The sequence below is a fragment of the Prinia subflava genome, chromosome 4 (genome assembly GCF_021018805.1).
Source record: "Prinia subflava isolate CZ2003 ecotype Zambia chromosome 4, Cam_Psub_1.2, whole genome shotgun sequence".
NCBI classification, from domain to species: domain Eukaryota; kingdom Metazoa; phylum Chordata; class Aves; order Passeriformes; family Cisticolidae; genus Prinia; species Prinia subflava.
Window position 1 is genome coordinate 30044329 of NC_086250.1, and position 19011 is coordinate 30063339.

General features: G+C 35.5%; 1 protein-coding gene across 1 annotated transcript in view; it reads left to right on the forward strand.

Moving 5' to 3' along the window:
* DCN (decorin) overlaps positions 1-18123 on the forward strand; it is a 38913-nt gene extending 20790 nt beyond the window's left edge. Inside the window, exons 4-8 of the mRNA XM_063396349.1 lie at positions 9022-9235; positions 9431-9544; positions 10738-10831; positions 15393-15531; positions 16608-18123. Of these exons, the coding sequence (XP_063252419.1) occupies positions 9022-9235; positions 9431-9544; positions 10738-10831; positions 15393-15531; positions 16608-16802 (756 nt within the window). The 3' untranslated portion in view covers positions 16803-18123. The remainder of the gene's footprint in view (positions 1-9021; positions 9236-9430; positions 9545-10737; positions 10832-15392; positions 15532-16607) is intronic.
* The last annotated feature ends 888 nt before the right edge of the window (positions 18124-19011 follow it).

Here is a 19011-nt window from a genome sequence, read left to right on the forward strand (position 1 = left end):
CTAAATTTTGTTGAAATACATTTCTTTACACAGCAGAAAAAGGCTATTCTCTGTCTTTGAAAGTAATATCTTAATTCAGACATATGCTTGAAAATCTTATTTTTCTAGCCTTTCAACATCTCATTCTGTGTAATCCTCCATTTCATCCTTTTTATCATAAACAATATCTTATTTGGCTTTTCTTGTCTGGATCTTTACAGCCTAATTCTCTCCTCTCCTCTCCTCTCCTCTCCTCTCCTCTCCTCTCCTCTCCTCTCCTCTCCTCTCCTCTCCTCTCCTCTCCTCTCCTCTCCTCTCCTCTCCTCTCCTCTCCTCTCCTCTCCTCTCCTCTCCTCTCCTCTCCTCTCCTCTCCTCTCCTCTCCTCTCCTCTCCTCTCCTCTCCTCTCCTCTCCTCTCCTCTCCTCTCCTCTCCTCTCCTCTCCTCTCCTCTCCTCTCCTCTCCTCTCCTCTCCTCTCCTCTCCTCTCCTCTCCTCTCCTCTCCTCTCCTCTCCTCTCCTCTCCTCTCCTCTCCTCTTCCCTTCATGAACAAGAAGTCAACTCCCACTTTTTATCCATTACTGGTGCCAATATCATCACCCAAAGAATATCTCTTTCAAACAAGAATCTACATTCCACCCCTTGGAAAAAAGAATCCTAGAAAATTTTACATCTTTTAATTTCTTCCAAAGTCCCTCCTAAATATGTTGTTTCAATGGAACATCAAAAAGATAAGTTTAGAAAAATATGAACACCAGACTGTCCATAGTGAAGGGATCTGCATGAGTGAATCCTGAGGTTCATGTCATCTAACTTTGGCATAGGTGTCAGGCATACTTGATCCAGTTCCATAAATAACCTCTAAAGTCAACAAAACACGTTCTTCCACATCACATTTCAGTAAAGAATGAGATAACTTGTTCCCCAGATCCTTTTTTCAATTCCTTTCTTTGGCTGTAGGACAGATTTGACATGGTAATTCCTGACCATTTGTTTTGGTTTTCTTCCACCTTGGAAAGAAGTGCTGTGTTTTCAGTGAAGGTTATCTATGAGGTGCTAAAAAAGACAAAATCTTTATCAGTGAAATTAATCTTTTGGTTATCCTTCTTCCTGACACAGCCTTAAATTAGTCAGAGAATGGTATTGCAGATGAAAATCACTGCTCCCAATGACTTCTACTCACTTGGCACTTGGTTCAGGTCTCAATTACACATCCTGCTGTGAGTTATGCTGTTGTGAACTATTTTATCTCATTGAAGTTACCTCTAAGGGGTTTTCTTTATTTTATTTTTATTCTGGTTTTTGTTTTTTCTTTTTTTACAACAGATACAATTTAATAGTGAATTAAATAACTCCTCAGGGAAGATATAATTTGTTTGGCTTACTCACAAAAGCATCCAGCACAAGCTTAGGGACCACTAGATATCATACATTAGCATAAATTTTAAGAAATAACCTTCAAAACGACAGTTTTCCTGCGTTTACTCAAGAGCAAATAATGATTCTCTCAAGGTCTCTTTCCAACCCAAACCATTCTACAATTCTATGATCTTGTCCCCAAAATAATAATTTAGTCATGCAGTGTATTTATGTAACTAGGCACCATCTTTGCTCTCAGCAGGAGTATTCCTGTGTAATATCTGGGAACGATTCCCATTCCCCAACTTTATATTAAATATTTTTAGAAAATAAAATTCAAAAACATTGTTGTTGACAGAGCTCTATTATGACATTTATTTTAAAAATACACGAATGTGTGAGATAGATATATAAAATGTATGTGCTTTTTAATCTTATTTCCTGAGAAACATGGCTTGGGTTAATGTTACATTTTACAGTGTGATGTCCAAAAATTTCTTAGACATTACTAAATTTTCTTGAACTCTATTAAGATTTACAAAAATTAACAACATTCTTGTTCCAAAATCTAAAAGCAGAAACTGGAGCTAACCTTTTGCATGAATGATCACTTACGGGAACAACCCTTTAAACCTCAGTTCTCATAGGTCTTGAAAAAAATGAGCAGTTTATACAGTTTGTTACTTTTAAATAATCCATTAAAACATCTTCTTAACACTTGTAGCTGTCACTAACCACAAGTGTATTAGTTTTAGAAGAGATTTTCATGAACAACTTGGGTTGATCCTAAGGTTCAGCTAAAACCAAGAATAAGTAGCCAGAAAAGAAAGGATTCACCTATAACTCGCTCATGGCTTCTCTTTCAGTAAAAATGTAACTGCTTATACTACACATCACTGGAGATGAAAGAGAAATTAGAACCTACCAAAATATTCTTTATATTGAAAATCTTCCTACGTAGATTTCCAAAGAGCAGCTAAAATTTTCAGCTGTGGAAATAAGGCAAGCACTTAGAAGAGAAAGCAACTAAATGAATATTTACCTACAAATAATAGATTTCTGCCAAGAAATATCAGAGTCAACAGTTGTAGTGCACTTGATATTATTAGAGTTTTAAATTATCTAGGAAAAAGTGGCTAAACTATTAATGTTGCGCTATGAAAACACTGTGAGACTTCACTCTGTTTGAAAATGAAAGATTGTTTGTATTTTTATTTATTTATTTATTTATTTATTTTTAGCACAGAAATTGAGAGAATTGGGAAAAATTGAAGACTCTTTTTTAAGGGCTGGGGACTGTGTTTCACAGTTTCAGAAAACTGCCTGATATTATGTAGAAAAACTTGCTTATGACTTAGACCTGTGGCAAAAAAGTCAGACAGGAAAGCTATTGGAAAAGCCAGGAAAAAAGTCTCTATTTCTATGAAACTGCCGGAATTTTCCAGGCAGACTGACATTTCTGGATGGAGTTCAGTACTTTGACCCCATGGACACAATAAGAATCCAAAATACTACATGAGTAAGCCCTCATGCAGAGTAAAGGAGGAGCCTACACAAACAGCACATGGAGTGTCAGGCTGTGTGGCAAAGCCAAAGCAAATCAGCAGAATGCCTGGCACCTGGAAAAGGAGGTGAAAGAAGAGGTGCTCTGTGTTAGATCACTACAACAGCACAAACAAGAGAATAGTGACTGCATGCTTCTCCAACAAGAATTTTTCAGTTGGCACAGTGCTAGTATAGTGAAAGAAGGAGAATGCACTATTGGCCTGAAATCAAATGGAACTTTACTTAACTGAAGCTAGCAGAATTGTTCAAAGCCATGGCTGTACATACAAAAATGCTAAACCCAACTTTGTTTAAACTGAAGGAAAAGACCTAAAAGATAAAAGATTTAAACTTGGAACTTAATAAGTTGTGACCATATCCACATCAGAGGATCATTGACACTAAATGTGAGGGCAGAGCAACTGAAACCCTCTTTGTAGTAAGAGCAAATGGAAATTTCATGCCATCCTTTTTTCAAAAAACAAAACAAAACAAACAAAAACCCTCCAAAACACTCAAACCAAACCAAACAAACCTGAAGAAAAGTCTAAGAAGATCTTTCAGAGATATAGAAAATCCCCAGAGAGATCAGAAAATATTAACTAAATAATCCAGTCTTCTGATGACTAATTGCAGCTTCAGTTCTCTTTTCCCAGGCACAAAAAGAATTTAAGTAAACACTCTCTGTAAATCATAGAATGAAGAATCATTAATCACTATCATACTGTGAAAAAACAAAGATATCTCTGTCCAGGTTCTGCCTCTGAACCCAGTTCCCCTAGTATCTTTAGAGGCAGAACTGATGTGCAGCTTTAGGTTTCTAACAAATATTCAGAGGGGGAGCAAAAGGTTAATATTTCTGAAATACAGCACTCCCTTAGAGAATTTTAATTTCCTCATACTCACCTTTGCATTGTGCTTAAGAAACAATGAGATTTTCCACTGAAACAAGTATAAAACAGACCATATGCACAGAAAACATTTTTCTTGTACAATGGGTAAAGATTTTGTCATGTGAGGGAAAAACAGGACAAAGTATTTTGAGATCCTTAAAATTCTGGAGAGAGTCAGCATACTAGTCTAATGAAATAAAGGAAATTTTTATAAAATGTAACAATAAAAATAAGATCAAGTGAAATAAATTTAATGAATAGCCAAAATTTCTTGTCATAGTAGACAAGGACAGGATTGAAAGAAAAAGGAAAATACAGAACCACCTGTTTCTACATCACCTGTGCAAGTCATGTTGAGTGAGAGGTACCAGTGAGAGCCTAGAGGACAGGCAAACTAGGTCTGCAACAGGCTCCTTTGCTTTCTGGGATTATTCAACAAGGTCCTGTGTGTGTGGTCACACTGCTCCCACAGGCTTCTTTTGTTTGTACTGACAGGCTGTTTCTTCAGTGCCTTGGCATCTCCTCCCTTCACAATTCATTCATCTCTTCTCTGTTGCTTCCATGTCATCCCTTTGTCCCTGGTTTTCTTAGCAATGTCCTCTTGATCCTACGTTTGGATGATTAGAGAGGAATGTCAAGTTCTGGTTTTCTGAGGGTTTTGTTTGTTTGTGTGTTTGTTTTGTACTGTTCTTGTGTTGTTTGGGGTTTTTTTTAGTTTTTCCATAAATGTACATACATCCTTAATAATTTGGAAGAAAACCTTGACTCTATGTCCAGGTTATGACTTATCTGAAAACATAAAGATAAACAAAAGGGATGGATTTAATTATTATTTTTATTGGGATGCCTGGGTCTTGAGGCTAAAGTTCTTAAGATATAACTTCTCCTAGCAGAACTGTAATAAAAAACAGGTAATAATGTAATACATAACCCAGGAAATTAAAGAAATTCCATTGGGTCAGGGATTGACTTTTCAGGTTAAACCCTGAAGGATGCATGCATCAGTAAAGAATTGATGTTAGATAAGTGTATCATCCCCAGCTGGCAAAACAGGTGTATCACTGTGTAATATGGCTGATGAGAGTTTGCTGGTAATTTTCCATTTTAATTCTGGTTTTGGCAAGGCTCTCACTTCAAACTATACTAAAATAAGATGTTTGGGGATTGAAACCCCTCAGAAAACCCTCCTGAGATTCTCATATAATGAAATTACACCAGAAAATTTAATTCTCTGCTCCCCACCCTTAGACAGGGCAAAAAATTGGAAGTTTTAGTAACCACAAGAAGAATAACCCTGTGCTAATTCCAACCTGACTGCTACACACTGCCTCTGCAGTTTGTCAAGGTGTATTTTGACAAAAGCCTGCCAACAAGGGTTCCAAAATCTTCCTGAATTGTGAATCTTCCTTTTTTTTTGTTGTTGTTGGGAATAAATATTTGAGGTAGAAACCAGGTCAGAGGGAGCTAAATGGCCAGACTCCCACTGACTTCAACGTAGCCAGTGTCTATTCCTGTCATACAGTGATTTTTATTCTTCTCCTGACTACAGAAATACCAGAGATGTTTCACTAAAAAAGAAAGTAATCTTTGGAGCAAAGCTTAATTTATTTTCCTCTCTGAACACCACTTAAACTGCTAGTCATGATAAGGTGGTGCAATATTATAACTGAGTCAATGTTTACTGTGCGCTTTACATGCTAGATTATGACAAAGGAAAAAAGCTTTATCTCAGGAAAATGAGGATGGAAGTTGTGTTTTATCCATGGGAAATTGCTATGAAACTTCTAAGCCTAACAAACTGATGTATTAATACCTGGTGTATTTTTTGTCTCTATTTTTTTATTCTTTCTTGCCTTTTCTTTATTTTTTTACTTAAGGTCATTTATTTTTGCATCCATACTAGGTCACGTTGAAAGCTGTACATTTGTATGCTCAGTCTTTCATATTTTGAATTCCTGGTTTGCTTCAATTTTTGGTGGGGGGAAGAAGTTAGACCTTATGGAGTATGTTTAGTCTAAAATATCCTTTTTCCTCCACTGAAAGTGAAAGTGTAGAAGAAGGTAGATTTTCAAATAAAAGAACCAGTTCCTGTGACTTTTGTTCTGGGTTGTCATTTCTGCCAAATCATTTCATACCAGCAGCATTACAAGTGATATTTGTGTCCAAGGGCTCCAGCACTCTGAACACTTTCAGGATGATCTTTATTTTTCTCTCCAAGTACTTCTTGGAGTACAAAAATGTCATACGTCCTTTAACACGCTGAATGTAATGTCCCATCATGCCATCTGGGCTTTGTTCAGATTAGCTGGTCCATGTGACCTGTTTTTGCCTAAGATCCATTCCTTTGTAACACTGCCTGCAGATGTTTTCCCTAGGTTCTTGTACCCTGATTCCTGTTTTCATTGACCTCTAAATCCCCTGAGATTTTGATTTTATTTTATTTTGGTTTGATTTAGCTTCTTTTACATGCAAACCATATGGGACACATTCTGAGGAAAGTAAACAGCACTGCTGCAAGGCTAATTACTTAGTTCTGGATATGTATGGGATATAATAGAGGTATTGTGAAGTGGGAAAGGAATCCAGGGGTGTGGCTTGCCAGGTGCTATACTGGTGTGTTATCCTCATCAGTTGTTGTTGCCCTGGGAGACAGTAAAGCGTCTCTTACAAAGCGTAATGTGTGGGTTTATTTTTCCTTTACAGCTGCACAACAATGGAAAAATAATGCAGGTTCAAAATACTGGGAGCAGGACTTGCAGAGAGGGGTCTAAGTGGGAAATAATATTCTGGTACAGAAAAAGTTGTCAACAGTCTTGTGTCACTTTCCCACCCTATACCACCAAACCCATGTTTCCAGTGTGAAATTAGTGTTTTTATACTTACCTTTGATAGACCACCACTGTTTCTAAGTGAGAGACTCCTTGAGTGTTTGAATAAAATAACAATATTCTGAGTGTTTCCCCAAGAAAACATAAACATATTAAGGAGAAGCATTGGAAAAACATAACAGAATAATCCTAGGTACCTAGATAACTTTTGGGTTTGGTCAGGGGTATTAGTTCCCATCTGAAGAGATATAACAATTAAGTGCTCAGAGAATATTTACAGTGTCTAGCTGAAGCTACGCCTACCTATTTCCATCAAGAAATATTTCACACCCAATCATCAGCTGTGATTAATATCTCCCCAGATTTTTTATTTAGAAAGTAAAAATGTTAAAAGAAAACCCCCCAAAAAGGCGGGCTTTTAGCTGAAACAAATGGTTAAGATGTACAAAGCAAGATGCTAGACAAAAATTTCAAATACTCATGAGCCTAAACTCACTGAGTGTTGACTTAGAGATCTATGAAAAAGAAAGATATGGTGAAATTAATAAAAAATAAAGAACAATGTAATTAGCAATAGCAAGTTCAATTATTGAAATAAAAACAATGTAAGAGACTAATTGGCATAATTCCAACTGTACTGCTTTTAAATACATGCATTGTTTGCCATGTCCTAATATTCTACAGGCAGCTGAATTTCACTGTGGGTAGAATCTACATCTGTATCACAATTCTGGCAATCATGACCCAGAAAACCATTCCGAATGTATTCTCATGTCAGTTTTTATAGTACAGGCCCAAATAGAGAGTTGGGGCCATGACTTCCACAGACCAACATATTTGTTTTGGGATAGGCTTATTGTTAGGGAAAAACACTGCTGAACTGTGGGTGACCTCTTCTATTTCCTTTTGCATATGAGTTAATTCTAGCTAGCATACAAAATTAAGACCAGATATGTTCAGCTTTACGTGCACTAAAGGAAACCATGTATTGCATGTGCAGTACACACTGCTGGCTTTGCTCAGGGTGATCGGCAAGAGGAGTCCATTGGGGAAAAACACATCACCATTTTAATCTGCCCACTTCTCTTTCAAGTTTCCATGATGGAGAGAGTTTGTCACAGAGGCTGATAGTCTTGTCATTGTTCTAATACTTAATTGATTATGGAATAAGTTGGACACTCCATTTTCTTCCAATAAACAGACTAAAATGAAATTCTGAAAATATTGAAAGTCCATCAAAATGCTCTGAATGTTCACTATAGAATTTACAACAACTTATGTCTTCTGTTTCTGAAACTAGCATAATGGTGGTGGTGAAAAAAATGCCCTAGTAATAAATATGAGTAGATATTATATCAATGTTTATATGGCCCATTCTACTCAATCCACTGCACAAACAAGCAGCACTGTAAATCTGATAAGTAGATAGTAAGCAGATGGAATGATAGAGTCATTCAAACATCTATTATATCTGAAATACTCTCCATTACTATTTTATGTCCTGACAGTAATGAGACCTTCTCCCTTTTTGTGTCATGGTTAATTAATCTATGAGATTTAGAAGTAATGTAAAATTTCAGAGGCATGCAGAGAACACCTATTACATATAACAGTTCTTTCATGGAGGCCTTCCTCCCCCAGCTGTATGGACAGATAATCTTCTTAGAGTTCTTAGAGTTTAGATATCACAGTTGTGAGAACTGGATTAGGCACCTACAGGGAAGGCAAAGTATGGTCCATGATCCTCAGCTGCAGGTCTTGGAGCATTATGCTTCAGATCGTTCCCCTTCCATACCCAGTTTTGCTTACCAAAAGATAGTTTATATCTCTGAAAAAAAAAAAGAAAAAAAGAAAAAAAGAAAAAAAGAGAGTTTGTTATTCATCAGAAATCTAGTAAGTGCAGTTTTATAATACTAAGAGGAACAAGATGAAGTTATGCATCATTTTACTAAACTGGGCTGTGCCTTCACTCTATTGAATAATAGGATTTCCTGTTCAGGAGAAACTGATTAGAAGAGTTTTGTGACAATGGTTAAGGTATAACAGTAGCCTTAGTATAAACAAAATCAGAAAAAAAACCCCAAACAAAAATCAAATCTTTTGTGACTGTTTTGCTCTTCACAGTTTTAAATGGAATGATTTGGACACAAATTGTTCAAATGCATTGCAGTCTCAGCAATACTTGTATTTGTTCTATAGGACTTATCTTTCACTCTTTCAGAAGTTTATTTTTTTTCTTTTGTACTGCATTACATTTTCTTCAGCTTACCAGATTTGCCATCAGAAGAGCTCAAAAGGCACTAGAGAATAATAATAATAATAATAATAATAATAATAATAATAATAATAATAAAATGTTTCACCACGAAATAATTTTCCTTGTGATCATCTGAGATCTCCTTGATTATTACTCTACAGGCACTGATCCTTGTCAACAACAAAATCAGCAAAATAAGCCCATTAGCTTTTGCTCCTCTGAAGAAATTGGAGAGACTTTACCTGTCCAAGAACAACCTGAAGGAACTCCCAGAAAACATGCCGAAGTCTCTCCAGGAGATACGGGCTCATGAGAACGAGATCTCCAAGTTGAGGAAAGCTGTCTTTAACGGACTGAACCAAGTGATTGTCTTAGGTATGAGCATGAGAAATTATGACAAACACAACTAAGAGTTTTTGCAAGATGTTGTTTCTAGTTTGATCAGTGATTACATGTAGAAAGCCAACAACTGCCAGCTGCCCCAATTAATTGTACCTCCAAATTAGCTTTGACCTGAAGAACATAGGTACCTAGGCTGCAGCACAGCTCACAACCATGTTTTGTTGGCAGAACTGGGCACCAATCCCATCAAGAGTTCGGGCATTGAAAATGGAGCTTTTCAGGGGATGAAGAGGCTCTCCTACATCCGCATCGCAGACACCAACATCACAAGCATCCCCAAGGGTAAGAAATACAATTAGCATTTCGGAGATTTGCACAGGTAAAATGTGGTAACTTCTACTCAGTTGGGAAAAAATATTATGGAAGCTTTTTGTGTCTGTCCTAGATTGGAAAATTTTGGTTTTTGGTTACAAGAAGCTCCATGTGAGGTGCACTGTAAAATGTCATTTTATGTTATTTTGCTTTTCTTGTCTCATAGCTGAAATAGAAAATGGAAGAACATTTCCAGCCTCCAAGCATGGTTATTGAGCCTGATTAATATTACACAATTGTAAACTCATGTAGAATTAACTGAAGCTGAACAAGAATAAAATCAGCCCTCCACAAGTCTGTGGGTTTGAAGCCAAAAGTACTCTCCCTATAACAAAACAGAAACCTTTGCTATTTTTCGAAGTACTTAGTTTCAAATTCCTTCGAAATAAGTGCAATTTTCATTGTAATTTATTGAAAACAAACAAACAAGAATGGTTCCAATACAGAAGAAATTATATTCAATTTATTCATACTTCAGCCAACAGATTGTTTTGAAATGGCTGAAAACATTTTGAAAGATAATAGTGGTTGTTATTTTTTTCTTCCCATATTTCCTGTTTTGAATGTTCTTTTGAGGGACCTCAGATAGGTAAAACATGTTTCCTGTTTTTTTTCCCTGATAAACAGAATTTGTAAACTAGTATGCACCCTAACTAAATTAACATCAAAATTATTTTGCCTCATACCTACAGTTTCATTTTCTACTGCTGTTTCTTGTTAAATATCCAGGTGCCACATGTTTGCACGTTTATGTATGTGGATATTCTGGCTAAAATTAGAGTTCTTTATATGTCCCATTTATATAATCATGAAGGCTAGAAATAATAAAAGAGAAGAATTTAATTTATGTATTTTTCAAGAGTTAACTGTTTTATAATGACTCTAGGAGCTTGGCCTTATTTCATGTTAAATAAATTGTTACTTGCTGTTTTCAGTTTCTCTGATTATGAAAGTTCTTAATTCTATCTAGTGAATTGTTCATGTGCATCACAAGCATCCCCAAGGGTAAGAAATACAATTAGCATTTCGGAGATTTGCACAGGTAAAATGTGGTAACTTAGAAAAATCAATTGCAAAAGAGCTTTGGTAGAGTATAAGTATTTTTTAAAAAATATAAGAATCCAGTTTAATCAAAAATAATTTGATGCTGTTCTCTCTTTCAGGCCTTCCTCCTTCTCTTACTGAACTTCACCTTGATGGTAACAAAATCAGCAAAATTGATGCTGAAAGTCTCTCTGGACTCACCAACCTGGCAAAGTAAGAATTAATTTCTTCTTTTCACATAAAATATTAGTTGAAATTGCAATAACCACACAGACAATTATAAAACATCAGTCTGGGCTTTGTGAGTATTAGAATCATTGAAATAATCATAACAGGAAAGGCTTCTAAGGATCTGTGTACTGACTGAAGAGAACAAACACTCCTTTTATTTTCCTGACAAAACTTTTCATCTGTTTTCAGTTGTGAGTGCTATATGCTCAGGACAACTGTTTATTTGATTTACAAAACAAACAAGCAAACAAACAAAAACCCCAACCGAAACCAAATCAAAACCAATAAAACATAAACAATCAAACAAACAAGAACAATTACACTTTAGAAATTATCTCACGTTTCTTTTGTTGCATGTCCATCTTTGGTGCACGGAGTTTTCTTGGAACACGGCAATGCTCCTGCAGTTTGCCTGGAAACTGAGGGAAAAAGTACATGGGAACCAAAACTCCTTTCAACAGTGGTTCCTTTGTTTCTCAAAAAAGAGAAGTCTGCAGTGAGTCCAGGAACATGATTAAGAAACAAAACTCATAAAATTTAATTGAAAAATTGTTACTGTCAGAGTGACATAACTCTGCTAATCTGTGACTATGTTGTTGAATAAGTTTCTCTAACTGCAGGAAAATAAAAGGACAATTCCCAAAAAACCCTTATACAGAATGATTTGTAAATTATTTTATATCAAAAAACATGTAGCAGAGTAAAATGGGCCTTTACTACAAGTAATTTTTATAATTTAATAATTTTAAAAATTGCTATGAAAATAGCTTTAAATAAGACTGATAATCAGACTTTTAACCAGATTACTGGACCTAATTAATGAATTTTCATCTTAATCATTCTGCTTCTCATAATGAGAGTAGAAAATAGAAATTGGAGAAAGATTACTATTATTTAAAGTAGCTTGGACAGCAGTTCAGTGCAATCAAGTATATAGTAACCTAACACTTATTTTGAATCTGAAAATTCCAAGATATAAAGCCTAGAAAAGCTTATAAATTAAGACATTTCATCTTACATTTTATGTTAATATTTTGTCACAGACTCAAAAAAATAAATCTGTTCTAGATTTTAATGGAAAAATAAAAATACTGTAATTATGGATTAGAGGACTATGAAGTAGTTACTTGTTACTGAGGCTTAGTATAGAATATAATATTCTTCAGAGAAATTATGAAGAAAACTTCCAAAACCAAAACAAGATGATAACTACTCAGGTAGAGAGTAATTTACATTACTGGAGGTGGGGACTATGGGACATGTGAGCTGTCCTGCAGATGACACAGTTTTTCTGTTTTTCTCATCCACACTTGGAAAACACCACAGGCAGCATCACATGGACAACATTGTTGGAAGTTTAGCTCAAGACATAAAGTTTTAAACAGCAAGTGCTATGGACTCAAAAATATCTAAACTTGGGCTGCCTCTATTGTGGCTGTACTGTATGGAGCAACAAGACATTCTGTTGACCGTGATGTGGAAATGTGGAGCTGCTCAGAGCAAGCTCCAAGTTTTAAACCATTCTCTGCCCTGTGCTTAAGCAGGTAACATAAGCATAGGCAGAGATGCTCTTTTGCAAAGGTGAGAGGTAAGGAAGAACACAGATTGGTGAACGAGGAGCACAATGCACAAAACAACACAGACAGATGAGGAAAGGAGGGAGCTATGGAAGAGCTCCAGTCCAGCATAAAAACACCCAGCTCCTATGTACATGTGTAAGTTTTCAGAGATATTAGAACAGGGTCAGACAACCTTGTTCATGCCAACTACAGCCTGACAGTCTAATATCTGTCCTAAAGCACAGATAAACTTTGAGAAACAGATAAATTTTATCACTGTGTTAAGGAATTTTAAACTGTAAAATGTTTCATGCAAGAGCTTGGTGTAGGTGTGTTGCTCATTCTCTTTTGAGTTTTCTTGCATTCTAGTAGATGTACAGTATTTGTCCTTTTTGTTTGTTTGTTTGTCCTGTAAAATTACTCTTAAGTCAAAGGACTTCAAAGAGTGATTCAGCGAAAACCCAATATTCTTATGAAAGTAAACCCAACAAAGGCTTTGCTGATTACATGCAGGAATGAGCTCCAAGAGGACATTCCCATTGCACATCTGATATTACTAATGTTTATTTTCCAATAAAGCTTACATAAATGGTCTAGCTCCATACAGTAGAATTTGAACCAAACAAGTTTTAGATTAGATATTAAGAAAAAATTCTTCACTGAAAGGGTAGTCAGGCACTTCAAGAGGCTGCCCAGGGAAGTGGTGGAATTACCTTCCCTGAAGTGTTCAAAAGGCAAGTGAATGTGGCACCTGGGAATGTTGAAGGTAGTGGGGCAGCATTAATGTTTGGACATGGTGGTCTTAGAGGTCTTTTCCAACCATAATGATAATAATGGTGTTGAGCATCATGAAGTTCCTTTCAAAAACATAGTGGAAATGATTCAGCTGGGAGGTTGGAGAGAAAAGTTGAAAAAGTATCTGAGAATTTCTTCAGTGCTGAGACATGTTTTTTGATGATGCTCTTCAATGATTTAGAACACTGGGACAAGATCTACTGAAACACTGGGAAAATGTTACTTTTTCACTAATGAAAAGGGAAGTAATATATCAGTGTATGAAGCAAGAGTAATTTTTCAAATTCTTCTCTTTTGTCCTATGGGAAGGGAGATGAAGACCATATTCTTTCCAAATACTCCTAATCACTCTCTGTTTTACATAATAATATTGACTTACTTCATCTGTAAGCATAGCCCCAAGTGACTGAGAGTTTTTTGTAAGACATTTAGAGGAGTTGTAATTACACATAATTTCACTCCTCCTGGGGTTTAGGTCCACTTCACTACTGACTCCTATAATTTCATTCTTTCCCTAAGAGACTACGCAAAGCGACTATTTTTCTTCAACAGACTAATATGAGAGTCAGAACTGCTTTTTTTGTACTGATCTCTGAGGTTTGACACATCTGCTTGTAGACCCACATATGTAGTGAGCACATGATATGTGTCAAACAAGAATTTATAGCGCTCTGACAAAATGTGGAAGGTTTTTTTACCAATCCTTTCAAAGACATTCAATATGATTATCCACCACTGAAGTCCTTTTTAAACATTCTGTGTACCTTCAGACTGAATTGCTCTGTAGGATCCTATTCCCCAAGTTTTCCTAAGTCTTGGTATACTCTATTCAAAAGAAGATCCGTTCTAACAATTTTAATGAAAATTTTTCATTATCAAAATCTGTCTGGGAGATGGGATATTGTAAATTGATTTCTGAGTGAAGTAAATTCATGTTGATGCAAGTAATTTTCTCATTAAATTCTCCTTTGTCATTTAATACTTTGAAAACAATGCCATATTTAAATTAGTATGATAAGACTATTTGCAGTATACATAATACTAATTAATACTAGGAAATCTCTCAGCCATAAAGATCAAACAATAATTTTCAGTTCTGTGATTTTATTAAAGTTTCAGACCCTGACTTCTGAAATTGCTACAAGCCACAAAGAATTGTATGTTATTAGATAACTGTGAAACAGGCTTTCTTTAGAAGTACTCCATAGCAAATTATTTTAACATGAGGTTTCTTATTACCTATATTAAATTCTCTTATTGAGTAAACTATTTATAAAACTCAGAACATTTTGCCCCTCAATATATATAAAAAATGCTTAAATGAAAACAGAACAAAATAGATAAGTTTAGCCATTATAGAAATAATTTTCTAAAACTACAGTACTTCTGATGATGACAATTCCTGAAGTAATGTCATTGTATTCTTTACTGCAACACAGAGTATTTTAAATTATGGGAGGCTCTTGAAAAATTTGTGTAGCTTAGTAATTGCAAGCCAAAATACTATCAACACAGAAATACACAAATAGAAACAGGTTGTCTGATTTGAACTTAAATAGTGCTATAAACCTACTGTGTGACTGTGTATAGCTGAAAGGATGATTTTGTGATGAAAACTCTGGATTGGATCTTAGGAGAAATGTGTAAGTCCCACTTCTGTGTCCTGCTAAAGGGATCAGGAAGTACGACTGAGCTCCTGCTTCCAGCATGTTACAGGGCTCTAACTAGTTAAGTCTCTTAGAAGGACATGGTGGAGTTTTAAGCTTAACAGCTCTGGGTCCCTGGGTCGTATTTTGCCAAAAGTTTCAGAAAGTGCTCCTAAAGTTACAGGTATCACTTAGACAGTGTTTCAGCTTTTAAAGAAAAACTGGTGCCTATGGAGGTACACAGTACATATCAACACCAGGATTAGTCATGTAGCTCATCAAAGTATGCAATATCATAAGCACAAGTTGAATGATATAATGATAATTATGATTGTTCACATCACATGTCAAACTTATTTAATTTTTTTTATTTAACCTAGCTCTATCTAGCTCACACATAATTCTGAAGATTAGCCTGGTCTGCTCTGCAACAGCAGTGTAGAGAAGCAATCAAGCCAAGAAATATCATTATGTAGGCAAGTTTAATACTTTTTTTCATATGTTTCCTCATTTATTTATTTATTTATTTTTTTACTTTTTCAGACTGGGTCTCAGTTTCAACAGTATTTCCTCAGTTGAGAATGGATCTCTTAACAATGTACCTCATCTGAGGGAGCTCCACTTGAACAACAATGAACTTGTCAGAGTACCCAGTGGACTGGGTGATCACAAATATATACAGGTAAAGTTCATCACAATGTCTCAGAGAGCAACTGTTGAAAGATTCCTAATGGTATTTGGGTGTTTATTCAGTGTTAAACATTAAAGTATTTTTAACTTGATGCAAGTTTCATAAATGTTTGAATTACCAAGGAAATGTTGACTACAACAGGAAGACTCCTAGTCTGATTTTTTTTGTGGAAATTGTTATGCAGATGTATAGATCTGGACATGTACATTCATTGTCTCTGTGTGTCTGAGGGGCCACAACAAATATGGGATTATTTGTGTACTTTGGTTTCCTCTTTACTCAAAAAATAATTTCTAAGAACATTTCTTCTATTGATTTTTTTTCATTTCTACTAAGCGACATTTTGCAACCTTTCCCTTGTTATCTCAAAAAACAGTGGGAGGGCAAATAGAAAAAATAGGCATTTCACATCACCAGTATTTTTGAGGTCCTTTTGGCTGGATATCTAGAAATATTTCCTCTTGGGAGTAATTTAAATCTATCTTCACCTGGACTAAGATTTTACAGGAAAGAAAACTCCCAAAGAATGAAGACTCCCAAATATAAATTACCCCCTACATGTAACTTGGAAAAATTCTCCAGAAATGGTGAATCTGGAGCAAAATAATCTTCATCAGCTTTACTTTAAATCATCATTAGTGGTCACTTTGGCTCTGAGTCCTGTATAGTTGTACTCATGAGAATGAAAATATTAGAGCTGGAGAGAAAAAAATTAGCATCAAATACAGTGTGTTCACTGAATACTCTGTACACAGTGCATGCTCCTGAGCCACCATGTGTATTAATAATTTCACATCTTTGGCTCCTCTCTTGGTTACAGTACCACCAGCTGACAGTAACATTATTAGATAGCCTTGCACAGTTTGTGTACTTTCTGTAGAAATTATGTCAATTGGGTGTATGTTAGGTATTTCAAAAGGTAAACAGAGTCAAGGACTTGTTTGGAAAGAAGACACATTTATATAATATTGCCAAAAGACGTATGAAGCATTTAATATTAAATAATTTATCTTATTTGCCATGATAGCTCAATTTCTCACTTCAGTGCTTGTCTGTGCTTGTTCCAGGTGGTCTATCTTCATAACAACAAAATTGCTTCCATTGGTATCAACGACTTTTGCCCTCTTGGCTACAACACCAAGAAGGCCAGCTACTCCGGCGTGAGCCTCTTCAGCAACCCCGTGCAGTACTGGGAAATCCAGCCCTCTGCCTTCCGGTGCATCCACGAACGCTCCGCAGTACAGATCGGGAATTACAAATAGGTGTCTAAAGATGGGGCTCCCTGTGTTCCAGCTAAAGTGTCTGTCCTTATAGGCCTGTTCAAAAAACGTTGCTAACGATTAACGCCAAATGCCAGAAACTTCACTTTAAAGTGGAGATAATCCATTGATGTAGAATAAATGAGACATTGCAGAGGTACAAGAGTAAGCATACCATCAATAAGAATTGCCAACTGTGCTTTAAACTGACTTATTTCAGCCTTTTTTTTTTTCAGCATGCTTTCTGTGGCATTTTTCAGTTTGCTGAATGCTACAGGTTTTCAGATTCCACTGTATATGAAATTCGGAGTAAATATTTGTCAAGTTATGATATATTAAAAAAAAAAAAGATAGTGATTGAGGTTATTTTTATAGCCACACACAGAGAAAAATAACAGAGGGAAAAAGACTCTCAAATCATCTGGAGACTTGAGAAGGTAAGAGTTACCTCCTTTAAATTTATTTCAAGCCCTGGAGGTTTAAAAATATCCACTATAACTCTAAGATAATTCTGAATGTATCTATTCAGCAGAGGCAAATAAAGTTGTTGCTAATGTCATTATTTTTGGAAAAATAAAATAAATTCATACTGTACACATAGTTCTTTAAAGTTTGCCATTCTTCTAGAGCAATGTTATTCAGAATTAGCCTAACATCTCCTAAAGAACAAAATATTAAGTAGTCTGCAGTAAAAAACTTGTAACCTATATCTGGAGCTCAATGAGTAAATTTCTCTAGTGCAAATCCTTCTCACCTTATTTACAAGAGCAGTTTTTATGACTTTGCTGCCTTTCAGAGTATGGTATAAGGGTTTAGTAATTGTTATCAATCTATGTATTTATCTAAACAAAAATCCATAGCAGTTCACCTTTCACTTGTTCTGCATTATACTTTTGTCATCATCCTTTACTAGTTTTGGTTTTGAAAAAAAAGGAATTAATTGTGAAGTAGAGATTATGCAGGCTCCTTGGTCTGACAAATTTGTGGAATTTAGACTATAGAAGCAAAACCACAAGTATAGAAATATATGAAGTGAAATAACTGCAGTTGTGAGGACATCATTTGTAGATGTATCTATTTAGAGTGATTTGGAGCCCTCTGTAAACTGAGATTCCTCAACCCATACCAGCAGGTATAGCAAGCACATCAAAGGTAGGCTGCACATTTCTACTGTCAATCTTCAAAGCTAAACATATACTCAATAAAAACATCACCTGAAAAGAATCTTCTGCAGACTCTTAATACTCCGAGATCAATCTCTCTAATTTGTAAAACTTATATGTCATTTATATTAAAGAATAATGTAATACAGGCAAACTCCAAAGTGTTTGTCTTTCTTTTTTTGTTTTGATAGAATAACATCAGAGTGTCAGAACTTCAATTAAGTCTTGAAAATTGAATGTCTTTGGCATGGTGATAGCTAAAGTAAGAACAAGTGATGTGAAATTCTTTTGCCTCAAGGGACTTTTTCATGCCTAATTCTCATAGGTATTTTTTAGGAGCAAACAAATATAGTCTTTTTATAGCTCTCATTTATTTAGTAGTAAATAGTTGGAAACAATTATGATTCACTATAACCACTACACAGAAAAAGCATGTTTACACTCTTCTGAGCTATCTTCTTCATACAGCAGCCAATGATTTCTCTGCTTTCTATCTGTTTTTCTTCTGGGTTTCCCATTTTCAGACAGTTATTTTTAAATAAAACAAACAGTATATGACATCTTTCTGTCACAGGAGGGAAAAGCCTCTAGAAAATCATCAGTTATGGTTTTTTTTTTCCTTTTGATTCTTGATTGGATATCAGTTATTCTGCAGACAGGATATTCTGCAGACTTCATGCAGAAAACTAAGCACTAGCATTTCGAGTGAGAACAAAGGCATTGTCTTAGACAGAAAAACTCCACAGAGTTTGTACATGGTTACAGAAAAAGATTCATGTAAAAAGTAATAACAATTACAAAAGACATCATATAAACATATGCACAAACTTTCAATTTCTCCATCCATAATTTTAACATCTCACATACTAAGTCTTTTCCTTCAAATCAGAACAAACTTTAAGTCCAGAAGAAAATATCTGAGTCTGGTCCTCCTCTGTAATACCCATGGTATGTCCCCTATCAAGTTTGCTGCTTGCTGCTAAAACACAAGTTAGTCCTCATAAAATATGTTCCCTTCTAGCAAACAAGGGCTACAAAAACAGCAGGAC